General features: G+C 38.5%; 1 protein-coding gene and 1 long non-coding RNA gene across 18 annotated transcripts in view; one reads left to right on the top strand and one right to left on the bottom strand.

The window, feature by feature from the left end:
- Window positions 1-17,320, top strand: part of LOC141422604 (uncharacterized) — a 182,860-nt gene that overhangs the window by 68,453 nt on the left and 97,087 nt on the right. For 15 of the 16 annotated variants that reach the window (XR_012447297.1, XR_012447287.1, XR_012447305.1 and 12 more), the window contains one exon: window positions 14,923-15,123. This is a non-coding gene — a long non-coding RNA (uncharacterized lncRNA). Of the gene's footprint in view, window positions 1-14,922; window positions 15,124-15,372; window positions 16,058-17,320 lie in introns of those variants that run through there. The other variant, XR_012447301.1, reaches the window with a different exon arrangement.
- Window positions 1-17,320, bottom strand: part of Rsph3 (radial spoke head 3) — a 41,803-nt gene that overhangs the window by 7,141 nt on the left and 17,342 nt on the right. Inside the window, exons 3-8 of one of the 2 annotated variants that reach the window (XM_020186355.2) lie at window positions 16,051-16,192; window positions 14,199-14,344; window positions 12,660-12,863; window positions 11,160-11,322; window positions 9,012-9,098; window positions 6,691-8,301 (exon numbers count right to left, since the gene is read on the bottom strand). In XM_020186355.2, the coding sequence (XP_020041944.2) occupies window positions 7,988-8,301; window positions 9,012-9,098; window positions 11,160-11,322; window positions 12,660-12,863; window positions 14,199-14,344; window positions 16,051-16,192 (1,056 nt within the window). In that variant the 3' untranslated portion in view covers window positions 6,691-7,987. Of the gene's footprint in view, window positions 1-6,690; window positions 8,302-9,011; window positions 9,099-11,159; window positions 11,323-12,659; window positions 12,864-14,198; window positions 14,345-16,050; window positions 16,193-17,320 lie in introns of those variants that run through there. The other variant, XM_074071224.1, reaches the window with a different exon arrangement.

Here is a 17,320-nt window from a genome sequence, read left to right as displayed (position 1 = left end):
GGCTCTGAAGCTGGCAGTGTGCCAGTCTATTCTCATAGTCACTGGGGAGATCTTCTGTGTTTACCTCCACCCAGTACTGTGGCCACTGATGGGGTGAACGGTCACTGACTACCTGATCTCTGTGACTCTATATGGCTGATATCCTGTGGCCCTGTTGTAAAGGAGACATTCCCTGTGAAATGGTGGGATACTGTGAGACGCAATTTCACAAGTGGTTTCATTCTTGGAGGTGGGTGATTAAATTAACCAATCTGTTAGCTATGTGTGACCAAAGAGACAAGAATCTTCCCCAGCCATTGAGATCCAGTGAATTGGCCTATCTCTGGTCAGGGTGGTTCTAGAAGACACAACTCCTGACTCTGTTGGCCAGCCATGGGTGTGTCCGCCTTGGTTAACACATCATGATGGATATGGGTGATCATGAGAGGTGAGGTACAACAATCATCCTCCCAAATACAAGAACAAGAAAGGTTCTTTCTGATGTTCCATAAACACCTTGGACAGGCCTGGCTACATAATTTGTAGAGCCTAATGTAAAATGAAAATGTGGAGCCCTTTATTAACAACTTAAGAATTTTAAGACAGTGAGCATTAAATCAAGTTTGGAGCCCTTATGAGTACTGGGTCCTGTGTGACTGTACAGGTTGCATGTCTATGATAACGTCTCTGACTCATGTTGATGCAAAAGTATTGTAAGCTATGTGAAAAAAGTAAACTAAGTGTTTGTCATTTGGGCAACCACTGTCCATAAACAAAATGTAAGTTATGAAATGAGGCAAGTTATAAGTCTGGATATCTGCAAATCAAGGAGTTGGGGAAACACAGAAAATGAATCAGAGTGGAATTTGATGTACAGTTCCCAGAGCCCCTGGTCTGTTCTGCAGTGCCTCTTCATCGCTCTGAGTGACAGGCCTGTCCTGAGAGTTGAACCAGACAAGATGATGCTGGAACATGGAATGAACACCTTTTGAATTCAGCAGTAAAATACAAGCTAAGGGTCACCTTGTCTGTAGCAATAATTCTCTAAAGATTGGCTTTTCAGCCAATCTGGTGTCTATGGAACATGACTGTTAGGATCTTGGGTCTGTTCCACAGATACTGGTGAGAGCCAAGTACTAAGGCAGTGAGGTCAATCCTGGAATGGTGGGTGGCAGAAGGCATGGGAGCCTCCTTTACATAGCTGCAACTCTAAGGCTTGAGCCCAAAGGCCTGACTATGCCACGGAAGGGCCTGGTATTTCCCCTATCTTGTGGTGGGTCATGTGAACGTAAGAACGTGGGCTGGAGTTCCTCTCCTGGAGTCTGTGTCCAGCTCTGCTCAGCCACAGTCCCCTGATTGTGATGGGCAATGGGGAAGTTCTCTTGTTCCCACAGGTTTTTATCCCATGAGTGCTACCCAGGTCTGGTGTGTGCCGCCAGGAGGCTGGAGCCCCAGGGAGGTGTCACAGTGGAGTGGGGAGTATTAAGGGTGGGAAGTTTGCTAAGTAAACAGGTGGGTTGTGTGGGTGGGGTGGAGGTGTGGAGAGCTGTATCAGACATTGTATTTTCAGTTCCAGAATATCACTTGGTTCTTTAATCATTTCTGTTTCTCTCCTGATATTTTTTTATTCATTGAAAGCCTATTGTGTTTGACTTCATTGAGGCGACTCCTATAAGCTGTTTAAAAATTATTGCTTAGATGTGGAAAATCAGTATTTTCTATCAAATGTAAGTTTTTAGCCACATCTTTCAAATATTCTGCCTCTTTTTTCTCTCTTCTCCTTGCTCTGGGATTTCCTTACATGCAGATTGAGGGTGTCCCACAGGTCTCTGAGGCTCTGTTCATTTGCCTTCACTCATTTTCCTTTCTGTTCCTCAGAGTGGATTATCATAACTCCTCCTTCTGTCAGATCAAATCTGCCATGGAAGCCCTGGAGTGAATTTTTCATTTGGGTTACTGTACTTTTCAATGCTCAAGTTTCCATTTGGTTCTTTTTCATGCTTTCTGTCTCCATTGATATTCACTGTTTGGTGGAACATTGTTCTCACACTTCAGTTCTTTAGACACGGCTGTTTCCTTTAGCTCTTTGAACACACAGTAGCTGATTATTTTTTTCTGCAAAGCTCAAGTTCTGGACTTCCTCAGAAAGTCTATTGATTACTTTCTTTTTCTTATGCATGGGCCAGGTTTTCTAATTTTTTGATGGACACTTTGAATTATAGTATAATTCTGGAAATCATATTCTTGATCCAGCACCAATCTGGGTTTTTATTGCTGCTTTTTGTTCTTGCTGTGTAATAACTTTCTGGAAAAACTCTGTAAAGTTTGTAATCTTTGTTGTGTGGTCACTGACGTCTCTGTTCAGTCAAGTTAGTAGTCAGTTAATGATTAGACAGAGATGTCTTTAAATGCCCTGAACCACTACATATTCTATTCTTTGCTAAGGGGCTCTGTATGAGCTGGGGCATGCCTTCAATATTTTGGTAGTTTGCAATTCTGTTTCTGCTTGTGTAGACAGATCTCAAAGTCTACCAGAGATGAGTGACTCCGGCCTTCTCAGGTCCTCCCTGGGCATGCACAACGTCCTACACATGTACCCAACCATAGGTTCCCCAAAACATGTCAGAGTCTGTCAAAGCCCTGGATGGACGTCTGATTTCAAGATTCTTAAGGGTCTCTTATGTGTTCCAATTGATGTCTCTACCTTAGGTACCTAAAGTTAAACGGTTGCTCCTAATTTTAAAATTATTTATTTAATGATAATGCTCTGGTGTTAGGACTTTGGTAATGAGCAAGTGCTGAGTCAAGTCGGTGGCTTTTTAGGGAACTGTGACCCAGTCAGTGACAAGTGTCTGTGGAACACAGCTTTTGGGGAGGAATGAGACTCTGCTGCCTTCAGTGGCTGCCAGGATGCTGCTTTAATCCGCTTCTGTGGTCTGAGTCTGCTGGGTTTCAAGACTACTGAGCTGCGAAGAGCAGGATGGAAATGGTGAAAGTGAAGAAGCCATAAAATTTGCTGTCCTTGCTGAGGTTCAACTGGTTTTCATTAATAAATGCTCCTCTTGTTCAAGCCTTTGGTTAGTTCCAAGTTTTAAATGTGTTGATTGGGGCAATTTTTGTTTTTATGGAAGAACAGATTTTCAGGAGTCCTTATTTTACCACTCCAGAAGGGTTTCCTCCATACACATTAATTTCTGTACTGTCTTAAGATAATAGCATATTTAGAACCTGCTGAAGAACATTTAATTTTAGCCTAGAGTGCCATCTTTTTTTCTTGCCATGTCGCTAATAAATGTTGGCTCTGTGGGTCTTCTTAGAACAGAAATTCTCCTCTTGCTACTATGTCACTTCTAATATGCTGTGTGGTTGGTAATCAATAGCCCAACTGGTTAATATGTTAGAATAGGCTTTGAGGGTACAAGGCAGTGGGGACTTGGTGACACTGCCATTACTCAAGTTATTTTGACTTTTCCTTTCCTATGTTCTAGAAGATAATTTCTAGGTATCTGAGATTAGAGGAAGTGAGCTGGTGATGTCTAAATCATACTTCTTGGTGAGTCTCACGATACTTCTTGGTGAGTTAGATTGCATCTACAGTAGTTCCTATGTTCCGGGAAACATATTTTAAGAGGAAACTGACCAAATAGATGTTTCAAGATAGTTTCCAAGATAGAAAGTGAGAAGCTTTAAAATTATGTCACATGAGGAAAAATAGGGAAGAATGAGATTTCACTGGGAGAAGGAAAATCTTTGGGGGGAAAAAGGAGAAACTTGGCTGATATGGTAAAAAAAATCATTCTGACTCCCTACACCATAATCACGCCTTCATGATTATGACTAACAAAGCATGGGTTATAAATAGGGGGAGCTTTTGATTCAGTATACAAGAAATTCCTAATAATGAAAACTGTTGAGCAATTCATTGACTAAGCATTTACCATAGCCCAGGAATGGGGAGGCAAATTAAATAAGACGAAAATCACTACCTAGCATAGCTCACAAAGTAAAAGGCTCATCCTCCAAGTGATTAAGAACAACTTAACGACCGGCTGTTAATGATCTGGAATTGGATAGAAGACTGGAGTGAATGACAGCTAACGTCCACAATGAACATTTTGAGTCTAGCACCCTGGCAGAGCTGGCAGATAACTGTAGACCAAGATAAAATATTTTAATGGGAGTCTGGAGTCTTCAAGAAATACAATGCATTTTTGAACTCTTACCCTACCAAGTTCTCTTATGGTCATTGAATTATACGTGACGTTGGGGACAAGTTAACTTTGTGATAGGGTTTTACTGACACCTAGTGATAAATATGAACATTAATATAATATAAAATGTTTTAGGAGACTATACAATTAACACAAATTAAAATTTTACAAAAATAATAAATAAATATAGTGAGAAGAACTTGTTTTGAACTCTAATTTCAAAATAGAGTTAAAATCTCTTAAATTTAATTTTATCTTTAAAATATTTAACTGAAATTTCAAGCTCTTCAATATAGTTGATTTTATTTATACTCAAACCAAAGTTACTATCACTTTATCTTTTAACTCATATTTTTTAATTACGCTTTCTTGGTTTATGAAAACAGAAAAACATCATCTAAATGAAGAGTGTGTTAAATTTTAGCTATGTAAGCTGATATTACTGAAACATATTCTCTACTTATAAAGGCAAATAATAGACACCAATCCAAGACTGTTAACAGTACCTTTTCACAGTAGTAGCACCCTATTTGTAACATTCTCATTTGAGATTCTGTGAGTAAGAATGGCGAAGGTTGATTCTGGTTAGACCTAGGCACTGTATGAAGAAATAGTAGGTGCTAGTTGGTCAATGGGGAAATTAGGCCCAAAATACTTCTATGCTAAATGAATTGAGGTAATCAGCTGTGACTATTGAGCTACTTATACAATATATGTATTTGTTATTAATCTGTGAACAAAAGAATAAGGCAAAATATCAAATTTTCCATACTAAATGAAGCATATGAAAATTAAGACTAGATAAAAATTTTAGCTGGTATGGTCGTGTTTTAACAACTTAAGAAAATGAAACCTTTCTAGGATAGAAAAAATGGGTACCATCAACATTTTGAAATAATATACAAAATGTCACTTCCCTCAGTATGACCTCTTTTGTGACTTAAAAAGGAATTATAAACTCCAAATAACTTCCTTCTGCAGGCTCTCCACTTTTCTGTATGAAATTTTGTTAATTTAAAATTAAACAAAAGACTGTTTAAAACCAATTCTCTTTCCTAATCAAAAAAAAAAAAAAAAAAAAAAGAAAGAAAATAGAAAGAAAGGAAATCTTTGAGAAGGGCAGCACCTTTTCCTGGTGAAGGCTATCACTTGCAGAAGTGGGCTCTGGCCCAGGCAGTCTTGCTTCAAGTCTGTGCTTTCAATCCCCACCCTGTGCTGCTTGGAGGGACTTCCCAAGCCATGTCAAATCTCCTGACCTGGGCCAAAAGGCAATGATGACGATGCCAGAGAAAATTATATTCTACCTCTTTGATCTGTGTTAGTGACATGGGACTTCATGTCGAAGATTACAATTTCTTATGTTATTTACTATATGATTTAGCTTCTGTTAGCTCAGTGTTAGTGAAACAGCAGACATTTAGAATTCATTAGAAGACAACTAGCAAATGTGGGCAAAGCCAATGGCAGTTTGAAGATTTTTGCATCCAATTCATCTGCAAAGTTGCTACAGTTCTGAAAAGTCTTCTGATGCCTGGAACCTAAGCATACAGCTGCTCAATTAAAACCCTTTATGTGCTTAAAGAATTCTTCATATGCTTTAAGAAGACTTGACACTTCCGTTTAATATTCTTTTCTCTAGATTATATAAAACTGGCTTCTTATGTTTTCTCACAGGGACAATACCCTAACCTCTTTTCTGTCTAGGATGGAATTCATCCTCCATGTGGGGTTCTACAGATTTCCACGTTTTAAAAAATTAATTTGTGGGATTATGGGTCCTTACATATAATCTGGATGTGTAACAAGACATGTGCAAAGTATTTAATGGATTGGATTATTGTCAAAGGTAACAGAATTACAGAAGATAAATGAATCTGTTTTAAGTTTTCTTAGGGTTGGCTATCGATATTTTAAAGTTAGTAAGAAAAATCAGCAATGACCCTAGTTACATTTTTTTGATCTTCTGGCTAAAGTTAGTATCTAATAACTTTAGGATAATCAGAAAGACTGTTTTCAAAGACTGAACTAACCCAGCAGTGGATAGCAGGTGTGATTCCAATTTTTAAAATGCTGTCAATTCAACAATTTATTTAAAATTATACTTTGTTCCTCTAAACAGCAGGTTGTTTAGAAGGTGTGGATTCTAGCTTAGTCCGTTGAATTTTGTAGGTTTGTCCCCTATTGCAAATTACTCAAAATCCCTAAGCTTTGGTTTGTTCATTTGCATCATTTGTTTCAGTTAGCTCCACTACTTGACTATGAAAAACATATATGAGCATTCAGGTCTGTTCATCACTGTATCTGCACGGTTTGTCTGCCAGCTGACTCAAGTAACAGTTGAAAAATAAAAATAGGGTGGGGAGGGGGTTAGAGAGGGCTGGGGAGATGGTGGGGGCCATCTAGCCAATGTACACTGTAAGCCTATTCAGAATTCTTGCAATGAATCCCCCGTATAATGAATATATCCTAATAAAAATTAAAAAATAAAAATATAAGTATTGTCACTCATGACTCAGAAGGTTGCTATGAAGTTTAAATGATATTGTGACGCAATATATAGGAAAATGGGTACATTCTCTTTTGTTTCATTTGAGGTAGGGTCTTGCTACATAGTCTAGGCTGGCATTGAACTCTCTATCCTTTTGCCTTAGCCTCCCCAGTGCTAGGATTACAGACCTGCCTGGCAGGGGATACATTCTTTTTTACATTTAAAAAATGTGGCTAACTTCTTGGTACCTAGCTTAAAAAGAAATTAGGGTAAATGCATTTACAATAAGTCATTTAAAGTCATTATAGGCTATGTATGTACAAATATTGTGAGAAAAATAGGCAACAAATCTACCTAAAGTCTCAGAAGATTTTGGTTATTGCACAGTATCAGCAAAACTTTGGAGATAAAATAATCTGTGATTTTCAATACCACAGGCAAATTCTCTAAACAAGTTCAGATAAAAAAGTCAAATGTGAATTCCCTGTACTATTATGCAGTCATTTAAAAAAGATAAGCAACTTTATGTATGCTAATGTCAAAAAGATGTAAGGCGTACGAGTAGGTGAAAATGAAATATGCAAACAATTCATTTATCATTTCTAGATGTTCAAACATCTATGAGCCTCAAAACCTTGATCAAAGCCTCCATGGTACTGGCACAGGGTGCTTTGTGGAGGGAGTGAGACTGTGTGAGGATAACAGGGCCTTGGGCTTTACTGGCATTGTCTAAAATTTGTCCAGTTAGAAGGTGAAAAAATAGATGAGAACATATTACCAACCAGAGAATTCCACAAGCCTTATTTAAGTATTGAAGATGGAAGGGTGATGCTCTTCAATTTTATACAAATGAGGGTCAGTTCTTGGACCTGGCAGGGAGGACGACTTCCACTCTCAGTGGCACATTTACATATTTGCTCCTAGAGTGGGGGGAGAAGCTTTCGCATAGAGGAGAAAAGCCCAGTGATGGACAGCAATGTTAAGTGATATTAGATATGAAACGTATCAAAAAAAATGACCCACAAAGTTGGAAGGATTAAGGAAAAACACATTTTCTAGTTTATATAGAGAGACAATAGGAAGCTAGTAATTAACCATAATTCTCTTTAGTATGACAAATATAGCCTTTGAATATTCTGTTAAATGAAAGTGTCACTTTTATTTGTTTTATTATTTTACCATATTTGATTTATTTCAGTCTGGTAGACAAAAAGACATGTTGACTAAACACAACATAATTTCTATAGTCTGTGGGGTCACATGTATCATTACCTAATTGATTGCATTGTTGACTGGCTGTTGATGGGCTTCATGGCTCCCAAGCCTCCCCTGGTCCTTCCTTCCCTAAGGACTCCCTGATTTCTCCTTGTTCATCCTGCCCCGAGAGCTCGCCTTCTTCCGGGAACTTCCTTTCTTGGGGTACTGGCACTCTTTGTGCGTAGTCTCTGTCTAAAATTGGTCTCTGGTTCAGTGATGCACTTGGCTCGAAGGACTCAAAGCCCACTGGGGAATCTCTCATTGCTCCAGGACCTCCAAACCCATCCTCTGGTATCAGAGACAGGTCTTGGTCCTCCTTATGCTCATAAGCATTCAGCCTCTTTTCAACCACTTCACGAATCAACACTGCAAAGTTCAGAAATCACTGTGATTTTTCATTTATTAGATGAATTACAGATGAGCTAAAATGGTCACCAGCCCTCCTCCTTCCCTGTATCATAGCCTTCTATAAAGTCAGAATGCTTAACTCCTACGCCAATTAATACATTGAACATAAGTTATAGTCTCTGTTTGTTTTAACACAATAGCATTTATAATGACAGAAGATATACTGATAAAATTATAGAAAAACCAAATATTGTTTTGAAGGTAAAAGTGTCAATATAACGATATACTGAAAGCATAAGTAATAAACTGCAAAATTAATGTCTTTTTCAGCTTTTTTTTTGACAATCTTACTCATTTATTTATTTTTGGTGGTGCTAGGGGTTGAACTCAGGGCCTTCCACTTTTTAGGCAGGGGGTCTACCACTTGAGTCTCGCCCTCAGCCCTTTCTGCTTTAGTTGTTTTCAGGTAAGGTCTCATGTTTATGCGTGGGCCAGCATGGACTGCAATCCTCCTATTTACATTTCCCATCTATTGGGCTGACAAGTGTGCACCACCACACCCAGCTTTCCGTGGTTGAGATAAGTCTTGCTTTCTGCTTGGGCTGGCCTCGAAATGAGGGCCTCCCTGATCTCCACTTCCCAAGTGGCTAGTATTATACATGTGAGCTCCATACCTGGTCTCTACTGAAAATTTTAGAGATGACTTTAAGTAAAATAAAGTAACTTACTGTCAAGCACTGTTCTTCCCACCATGTTGAATTCCATGGTTTTTTCAACTTCATTCATCAGCCATGGAAGAAATCCTACCTCAATATCTGTAATGAAAATTTCATGAAGTCATTTTTACAAATCCTCATTGTAAGAAGGTAGAATGAAAGAGATTATCAACATTGTTTTCTCAAAACACAATGTTAAATGGACTCATGCTGCGTAACTTTTGCCACATTCTCTACACATGTTCTTGCCAGTTTCCTTTTCTATTACACTTAAAGAACTATGAGGCCCTGCTTAGTGTCAAGGCAGTTAGAGCTGGCTCCAGAGATGTCACGTGAGGTGGATTCAGGAGACAGGGAAGATGCTGATTTGGGAGAACTCCAATGGAATGTGATGCATTGGCAGTAAGAAGAACCCCTCCCTCCCGCTGAGGTGAGGGCCTCATGGGAGCTCATCAGAGTCAGAAGGTGCAGGCCAAGGACCACCTGAGAGGTGGCCATCTAGCAATGGGTCATTACAATACATATTTTAACATTTCAAAACAGCTTTTTGGGGGGGGGATGGGCATCTGTTATTTTTCAGTAGGATGACAATGGCTAGTGTGATAGAATATTATATTTGCTCTTACAAATGATTTAAATTTCAGGTAGGAATTACATTTGCAAGCTTTAAAGTGACTTTTAAGGCAATCCACGATAAGAGAAAAGGCTGCTGATCTCTGTGACCAATAGTGAGGCACCTAGTGTTATGGTTTGGATCTTAAATGCCTCTCAAAGCTCATGTATTGAAGGATTGACCCCAAGCTGATGGCACTATTGAGTGGAGGTAGAATCTTCAGGAGCTGGACCTACTTAGAGGAAGCAGATCACTGGGGCACACCCTGGAGGGTATATTGGGATTCTCTTGGCCCTTCCTCTGCCATAAAATGAACAGATTTGCTCCACTACACATTCTTTGCCATGATGTTCTGCCTCACCACAGGCCCAGAAACAATGGAGCCAAGTGACCATGGAATGGAACTGCTGAAAGCTTGACTCAAAACAAACCTTTCCTCCTTATAAGTTGATTATCACAGGTATTTTGTCACAATGACGGAAAGCTGACACATACTTGGCTAGAACCCAAGAAGGAAGAATGGTAGCATAGAAAGAATAGTGAACTTGGAGTTCCAAGTCAGTTTGAGACTAAATACTTCCATTGATATCTGGGAGCAAGGCTTTAACTTCTCTGAGATTCAGTTTGAACTTCTGAAAAATAGGCATTCTATCTGCTGTATCTATCCTACAAGGAAATTGGGAGGATCAAATGATAATCACCAAGAAAAATACTATGTAAATTGTGAAGTATGATAAAAATGTAAAACTAATGATATTTGTGCATAATCTGACTCTGGATTGAACCGAATATGTAACCAGTGAGAATTAACATTACTTACATCTGCTCCAAAACACTCTTACCCAGTAATATAGGACCTGGATACAAAGCACTGGAGGTATAAGTGCTTTTTAATCTAAGGAGGGTGGCAGTGAGAACATGTTACTTCTTCTCCATCATTTGGCAGACTGGCTAGAGACTAGGACTCCTTTTTTAAAATCTCCAACACAGTGCCTGGGATGGTATATGTACCACATTAAATGGATAAATGGCCTTAGCAGGTGCCTTCAAAAGCATTTTTGATTAGAGTAAAAAACTAAGAAAAAGTAACAACTATTTACACATACACAGTACTTTTCACATATAAAGCACTTTGTTTACACAGGTCCCATGTAATTTATAATTTAACTCCTAAAAATCCTCATTTCACACATGAGGAAACTGGAGGTCATAAAGCCAGTGAATGATGAAGCTGGGACCTAAACTCGAGTTTGTGATTCAAGTTCCTGTTTCTCTCACCTGTCTAATGGTGCTTCTCAGTAAACTAGCATTCTAAAATGAAGGCTTCTTAGTACTCCCCTTAAAATGTTTTAGGTTTTAAACTGATGCAGGGTAGCTGTGCATACGCCAGGCGCTATAACACACCTCTTATTTATAACAGTATTTACAACACCCAATAGTAACCTTTTGTTTTAGAAACAGATTCTAATTCAGAATAAAAATGTACATGAAATCAAGGTGAGGACGCTTATTATAACAGAGTTAATCTAACAAAAACCTTCACAAACCTCTTTCAATAGGGTCATAAAAGTAGCCACTGTCTCTGAGACTGTCAAAAACGGACGGGAGAAGGTCTGCCAGGTAACGCTGTGCAAATGCCCGGGCGGAGATCTTCAGGGCCGTCTCATTGTGCTTGTGCACTATGTCCCATTGCTGCTGCTTACGGCGTTCCTGCCAAGAGGAAAGTGTTAGCAAAAATCACATGCTCCTCAAATACTGAATCTAGTAAGGGTGATAAGTGGAAGAGTTTGGACTTTTCAAAAAATGGTCAGCAAGATGTCTATCTATGAGTCATATTTCTCATCAAGATTTTAACGAGTTTCGACATCTATTGGGTAGTGAATTAGGTAGATGTTAAGAATGGAACTAGGGGAAAACTAATATCCTTGACCCATTTTTAAGTGAAACAATTTCAAGATACACATACTTGACTAGATACTATCAAAAGGATAATGATAGCCAGATGTGGTTGTACACAACTGCAATCCTACACTTGGGAGGCTGAGGTAGGAGGATTGTAAGTTTGAGCAAGTTTGGGCTACAGAGAAAGGCCCTGTCTCCAAAAAACAAACAAACAAACAAACAAAACCAAATGAACAAAAAACAAACAAAACAAAGACTACTGAGTTTAAAGCTTCATAAATGCAAGCTAATGATATATTTAAGAAAACTGAGTTGTAAAACTTTTCTTATTGAAGGTTCATAAAACCTATGATCCAAAAATTTTCTGTAAGGACCCAAGTAGTTTGGAGTATCCCTAAAGACAGAGAGAAGGGCCTGGCAACACACGCTACTTTTTCCCTTTTTCATCTTTCTGCCACTGAATTATGGAATCAATGTATTTCTTTCTCTAGGACTCCTGATATTTAAGAGCATCTTCCAGGTGGGACACATGCAATTTAGGAACATTCATTTAATTTGGGAACTTTTGGAAACTCAATTTAGATACATTTATATAAGATAAAATTTATAAAACGTAAGTCAGTCCATGAAAGATATATGATCAAAAGGGGAGAGGACAGGAGTGTGATTAAAATGCAAAATTGTGTACTCAGGTATGTAAATGCAAAAATGATACATGTTGAAACTATTCTAGGAATCAGGGAAAGAGGTGGATAAAGGAGATCTGTGGAGGGGGTGAAGTCAAGTATGATATATTTGATACATTGTAAGAACCTTTGTAAATACCACAGTGTACACCCACCCAGCACAAAAATAAAGGAAAACAAAAATAAAATGATGGATTCAAACATAAAAAAAAATAAAATAAAGGGGAGACTTGAGCAACAAATACTATAGGTCTTTTTCTAACATATTTCCAAAGATTTTTAGTTTTGTGATATAACATATATAACTTTGAGCACATTAAATAGCCAAAAGACTAAGGGGCTATGGTATACTTCAGTGACAGAGAATGTGCCTCGTATACCCAAGAACTTGGTTTTAATACCAAGCACACACACACAAAGACAAAAGTAAAAGACTAAGAAAAACCCAGAATTCTATACCTTTTCTTCTCTGTGTCGTCTCTCTTGTTCTTCCAGTCGCTGAACTTCAGCCAGCTCAATGTTCCGGATTTCCTCATATGCATATTGATTGGACCGTAGGGTGGCCAACTCTTCTTCTTCCATCACTTCCAGAAGGGACTGCTCAATTGTTTTCCCCACCAAGACTTCTAACATTGGTTTAACTTCAAGATCAAAGTCAAAGAGCTTAAGCCAAACAAAATAAAGCAAACAAAACTTTAATTGTGAACCAAATGTACAATAAAAATATAAAAGAGAGTAGCAGTAACAGGTTATTATTAAGTATTGTCTGTGTGCTAGATACTGTGCTAGTATTTATGTATGGTTTTTAATGCTTAAAATAACCCTGCAATGTACACAGAACAGCATTTTGTTTTTAGACAAAAATCTATTAATTTAAAGTTATAGATTCATCAACATGAACCCTGGTACTCAACAATTTTAAACTCAAACTCTGAAATCCAAGGGAAATATCATCATCTTTCTTATTCTCTGCCTTTTCTGTTCCGTTTTTACTAGCTGCTTTTTAAATAAGTTTGAGAAACTAGAACAAGATTAATGAGTATGTTAAGTGGGTTAGGTCCAGGATTTAGAAGCAAATACACTTTTCTATGCAGCATCTCAAAACTCATATTGTTTCCCAAGTTCAGTGACAGTTTTTCTAAGGTCCTTCTATTCTTAAATCTCATTTAGATCATTAAGCACTTAATCATTGCCTTCTATTCTTTAATAACATGTACTTGCCTATCTATGCATTTCACATTCATATGAAAATGTAATTAAGACTTTTTAACAGACAGTACATCATAACATTTATACATTCCACAAGTAACTAAGAGTGGAATATCTTATATAAGGGACAGTAGCATTCTTTATTTGGAACAAGTCTATGTTATGTACACACATTAGGCAGGTATATAAAAAAAAAACCCAAAATAAACTCAAGCTGGGCACAGTGCCTCATGCCTGTGATCTTAGCTACCTGGGAGAGATCAGGAGGATCATGGTTCAAGGCCAGCCCAGGCCAAAAGTTCGCAAGACTTCATCTCAACCAATAAAAAGAAAGACTGGGTGTGGTAGTATGCACCTGTCATCCCAGCTACGTAGAAATATACACAGGAGGACTGTGGTCCAGGCTAGCCAGGGCAGAAACTTGAGACCCTATTCAAAAAATACCTAAAGCAAAGAAAGAGGTCGGGTACAGCTCAAGTGGTAGAGCGCCTCTCTAGTGAGGCTCTGAGTTCAGCCCCCAAACCCCCCCCACATAAAATTAAATGAAAACTATTATGAAACATTTATAATAATTGTATTTCTGATATGCAAAGAAAAGAAATCAGAACATAGTATTGAAAACATTTCTGGGTACTATAGGATAAAACTATTATAGATAATATCTGCAAAGAAATCCCATAAGTAGAGTCTTTCTGATTGTGCAGTACTTCTGGCCTATATTAAGCTTTACTTAAACCTAATGTTACCACATTTATGAAGCTAGAGGGGAGCCAAAAGAATCTACTATACCTCTCCTTCTAGTATTTGGGTAGCCACATCTTTGCCAGTTTTGGCAGGAATAAAAAGTGGTGTTGGTGGTCTGTCCAAAAATGCATCTGTCTGGCATTCCATATCAACTTCTATTACACGGTCAGCAATTTCTTCAAGGTATAATTCTAAGAAGAATAACATATACTCTGAGTTTGAAATTCCAGTCTATTTCAACCATTTATATGTACTTGAAAGTTCAGCTCTTTCAAAATGGAAGTAAGTCTCCAAGTGTGGTAGCATACAACAGTAATCCCAGCACTCCAGAACAGAGGCAGGAGGATCAAAAGTTGGAGGCCAGCCTGGGTTACATGGCAAGACCCTATCTCAAAAAACAAACAAACACCCCACAAATAAACAAAGACCCCACAAATAAACAAAGAAACAATTCCTCCAATCTAGAATTAAATGGATCAGAAAACAGGTCGTAGAATGAAAGTGCTCAAATGTAGGGTTCAATTCACACATTGCACCAAAAGTTTTACATATGTGGACGATCATAGAGTCAGTCAGTCTGGAACTAAAGAAGAACATGAGACTACAGGTGTGTATAAAATGCAAATTGTCACAAGAGATGACAACTCAGGAATACCTAATGTAATTGAATCCTAAAATAGTAAATGTATAAGGATTTGAAAATTCTTGGATTTTAAAAAAAGTCATGCATGAAGTCACCATGTTATATGATGTTCCCTCTATCTTACAGATCACAAACAGATGTTTGAAAACAAAGTTCAAGTGAGAAATGACAATGTGGTGTCATGTGAAGAACATGGGCCCTGGAGTCAGATGTTGAACATGGGATCCAGCCAAGACACATCCTCTCCAGGCCTCAGTCTCCTCATGTGTAAAAGGGATCAAAATTACTGTTACATGGAGTCTTTGCAATGGCAGAGGAGATTCACAGGTAAAGGACCTGGTGTAGCCTCTGAGGAAATGCTCAACAAAAAGTAGTGACTGTGTCACTTAATATTCTGATGCTACCAACACACACCAAATCTTACATCTGACAGAACCACAACCATACAGGCTAATCAGTGACATTCACTCGCTTTAGGTTTGACTTAAAGTGGTAGGGAAAAAAGTGTGGGATGGTTCTCATTCTTTATTTTTTCTCCAGAAATAACCCTGATGAATCTGATTACCATCTTGGCAGGGAACAAGGCGAATCTTAAGAAGTTGCATTAATAAGGAAAACACCAAGTATTGTCAGATCACCAAGGTTATGCCAACAACACAGCTGGGCTCTATAGGATCAGGTAAACTTCTATAGCTGCGAAGAGTGAGAACAAGTAGGAAATCCTGGCACCTGCCTCTGAAGTGCCTGCGTGGCCCTAGGGATCATGCAGAGTGAAGGGACAAACAAAGGAGAGAACAAAAGAGGCTGGTGTGAAAGACAGATGAGTCAGATATCAGTGTGTTCACTCCTCCCAAAAGACAAACAAAATGTCCAAACAGACCTACAGTTGGTCTCCTCGCTTATCAATCCTGATGAAAAGAACAGTGATTCATGTTGGGCTATGAGAAATAATCCTAGTTTGAAGTAGACTATGTGAAAGGGCTAAGAGAGAATTAGTTTGGTCATAAAAGTCTTTTTATAAGCCTCAGCCCACACTTCCAGCCATATCCAGTATAATAATAATAATAATATATGCTCTATCTATTTGTTTAAAGAGGGGACTTCCCACCATATGATTGGGAAAGGATCGGAGGGCACAGGAAAAACACAAATAACATAAAGGAAATGAAAATCTAATAAAATAGAAATAAAAGTGAACTGACACAAACAACTGGGTAAGCCAAGGAGCTACAAGGCCCATGCACAGCCACCCACCTGTCTGCACATCCACATGCTTTCTGCCCTCCACGGGCTCTGGTGTCCGTGGTCGGAGCTGCTGTTGGGCTCGTTTTCTGGCGAGAGCTCTCCTCTTAGCCTGCTGCTGTCTCTGAAGTTCTAATGGATCCGGCTGCCCAGGCTAAGAGGGACAGAAAAGGCTCCTACAGTTAGAAAATATTTTTCAAAGCAGACAGAACTGATATTCCAAAAGTTATTATAAAAGTACCTATCACAACAGTGTTTCCTGGTCATCAGTGGCTTGACCATTAACACTTCATTGGAACTTTGTCAGTACTACAAAGGTATCTGACAAAGCATAAAATGACTTCTACCTGGAATAAGTGGGTGCAGAATCCTATCTAATTAACTTTTCTTTACTCAAGCTCTGTTACCATCGGTTCCTCTGGTGCCTGTAAAACTGATAAAACTTTAACATGTAGTCAAGGAATTGAAAAGCACTAGCATTTTTTAAAAAGTCAACCTACATTTGAAAAGAATTTCCTTAACAAATGTCTTAGTTCACACCCTCAGTACAAATGAAAACATCCTCAGTCCCAAACAAGTGCACAAAGTAAGTTGAATAAGGGATTGAAAATAGGGCTGGAAGTATGGCTCAAGTGCTACAGCGCCTCTCTAGCAAGTGTGAGGCCCTGGTTCAAACCCCAGTACCCTCCCCCGCAAAACAAAAACAAAACAAGGGATTGAGAATATAATTGTTCATAGCAGTTCTGCAACATTTTGAAGTCCTTGCTTAGATACCTGTATATTATTTTGTAAAGTCATTCTCTTGCTGGCTCATCTTCTCCCAAGGTAAATAGGAAAAGAAAGGGGGGTATAAAAGTATTTCACATGAATATTTTTAATATTTAAACTTTGAATTCTAAATACATTTTCACTGAAGTGACAATGTAATAACATTAAATGTTTTTTAAAAAAGAAAAAGAACATTACGAATGATCCCATATCATTTAAGCACATTGTTTTTGTACTGTAAATGTGACACTGTTTTCTAACTTCACATTATTATAGATTTTCCCCCTATGTATTTGCATTACATAGTGTAAGGTATGCCAAATAAAGACCACGCCACATGTGGAAAGGAAAGGTTTATTGGTCCACACCGCAGGGCCGTCACTCTTTTTGGGTTCAGAGTGAGGTGGCTTGGCTGAAAATGGGTAGTGGGCTTTATAGGAGGGGCCAAGCCATGGGGGAGGGAGAGAGTCTCTGGTCTCTGATTATCTGCGATCACCAGATGGAACAGGTCGAC

This window comes from Castor canadensis, chromosome 1 (assembly GCF_047511655.1).
Source record: "Castor canadensis chromosome 1, mCasCan1.hap1v2, whole genome shotgun sequence".
NCBI lineage: Eukaryota > Metazoa > Chordata > Mammalia > Rodentia > Castoridae > Castor > Castor canadensis.
The sequence above is the reverse complement of the archived record's forward strand: the minus strand, read 5'-3'. Positions and strand labels throughout refer to the sequence as shown.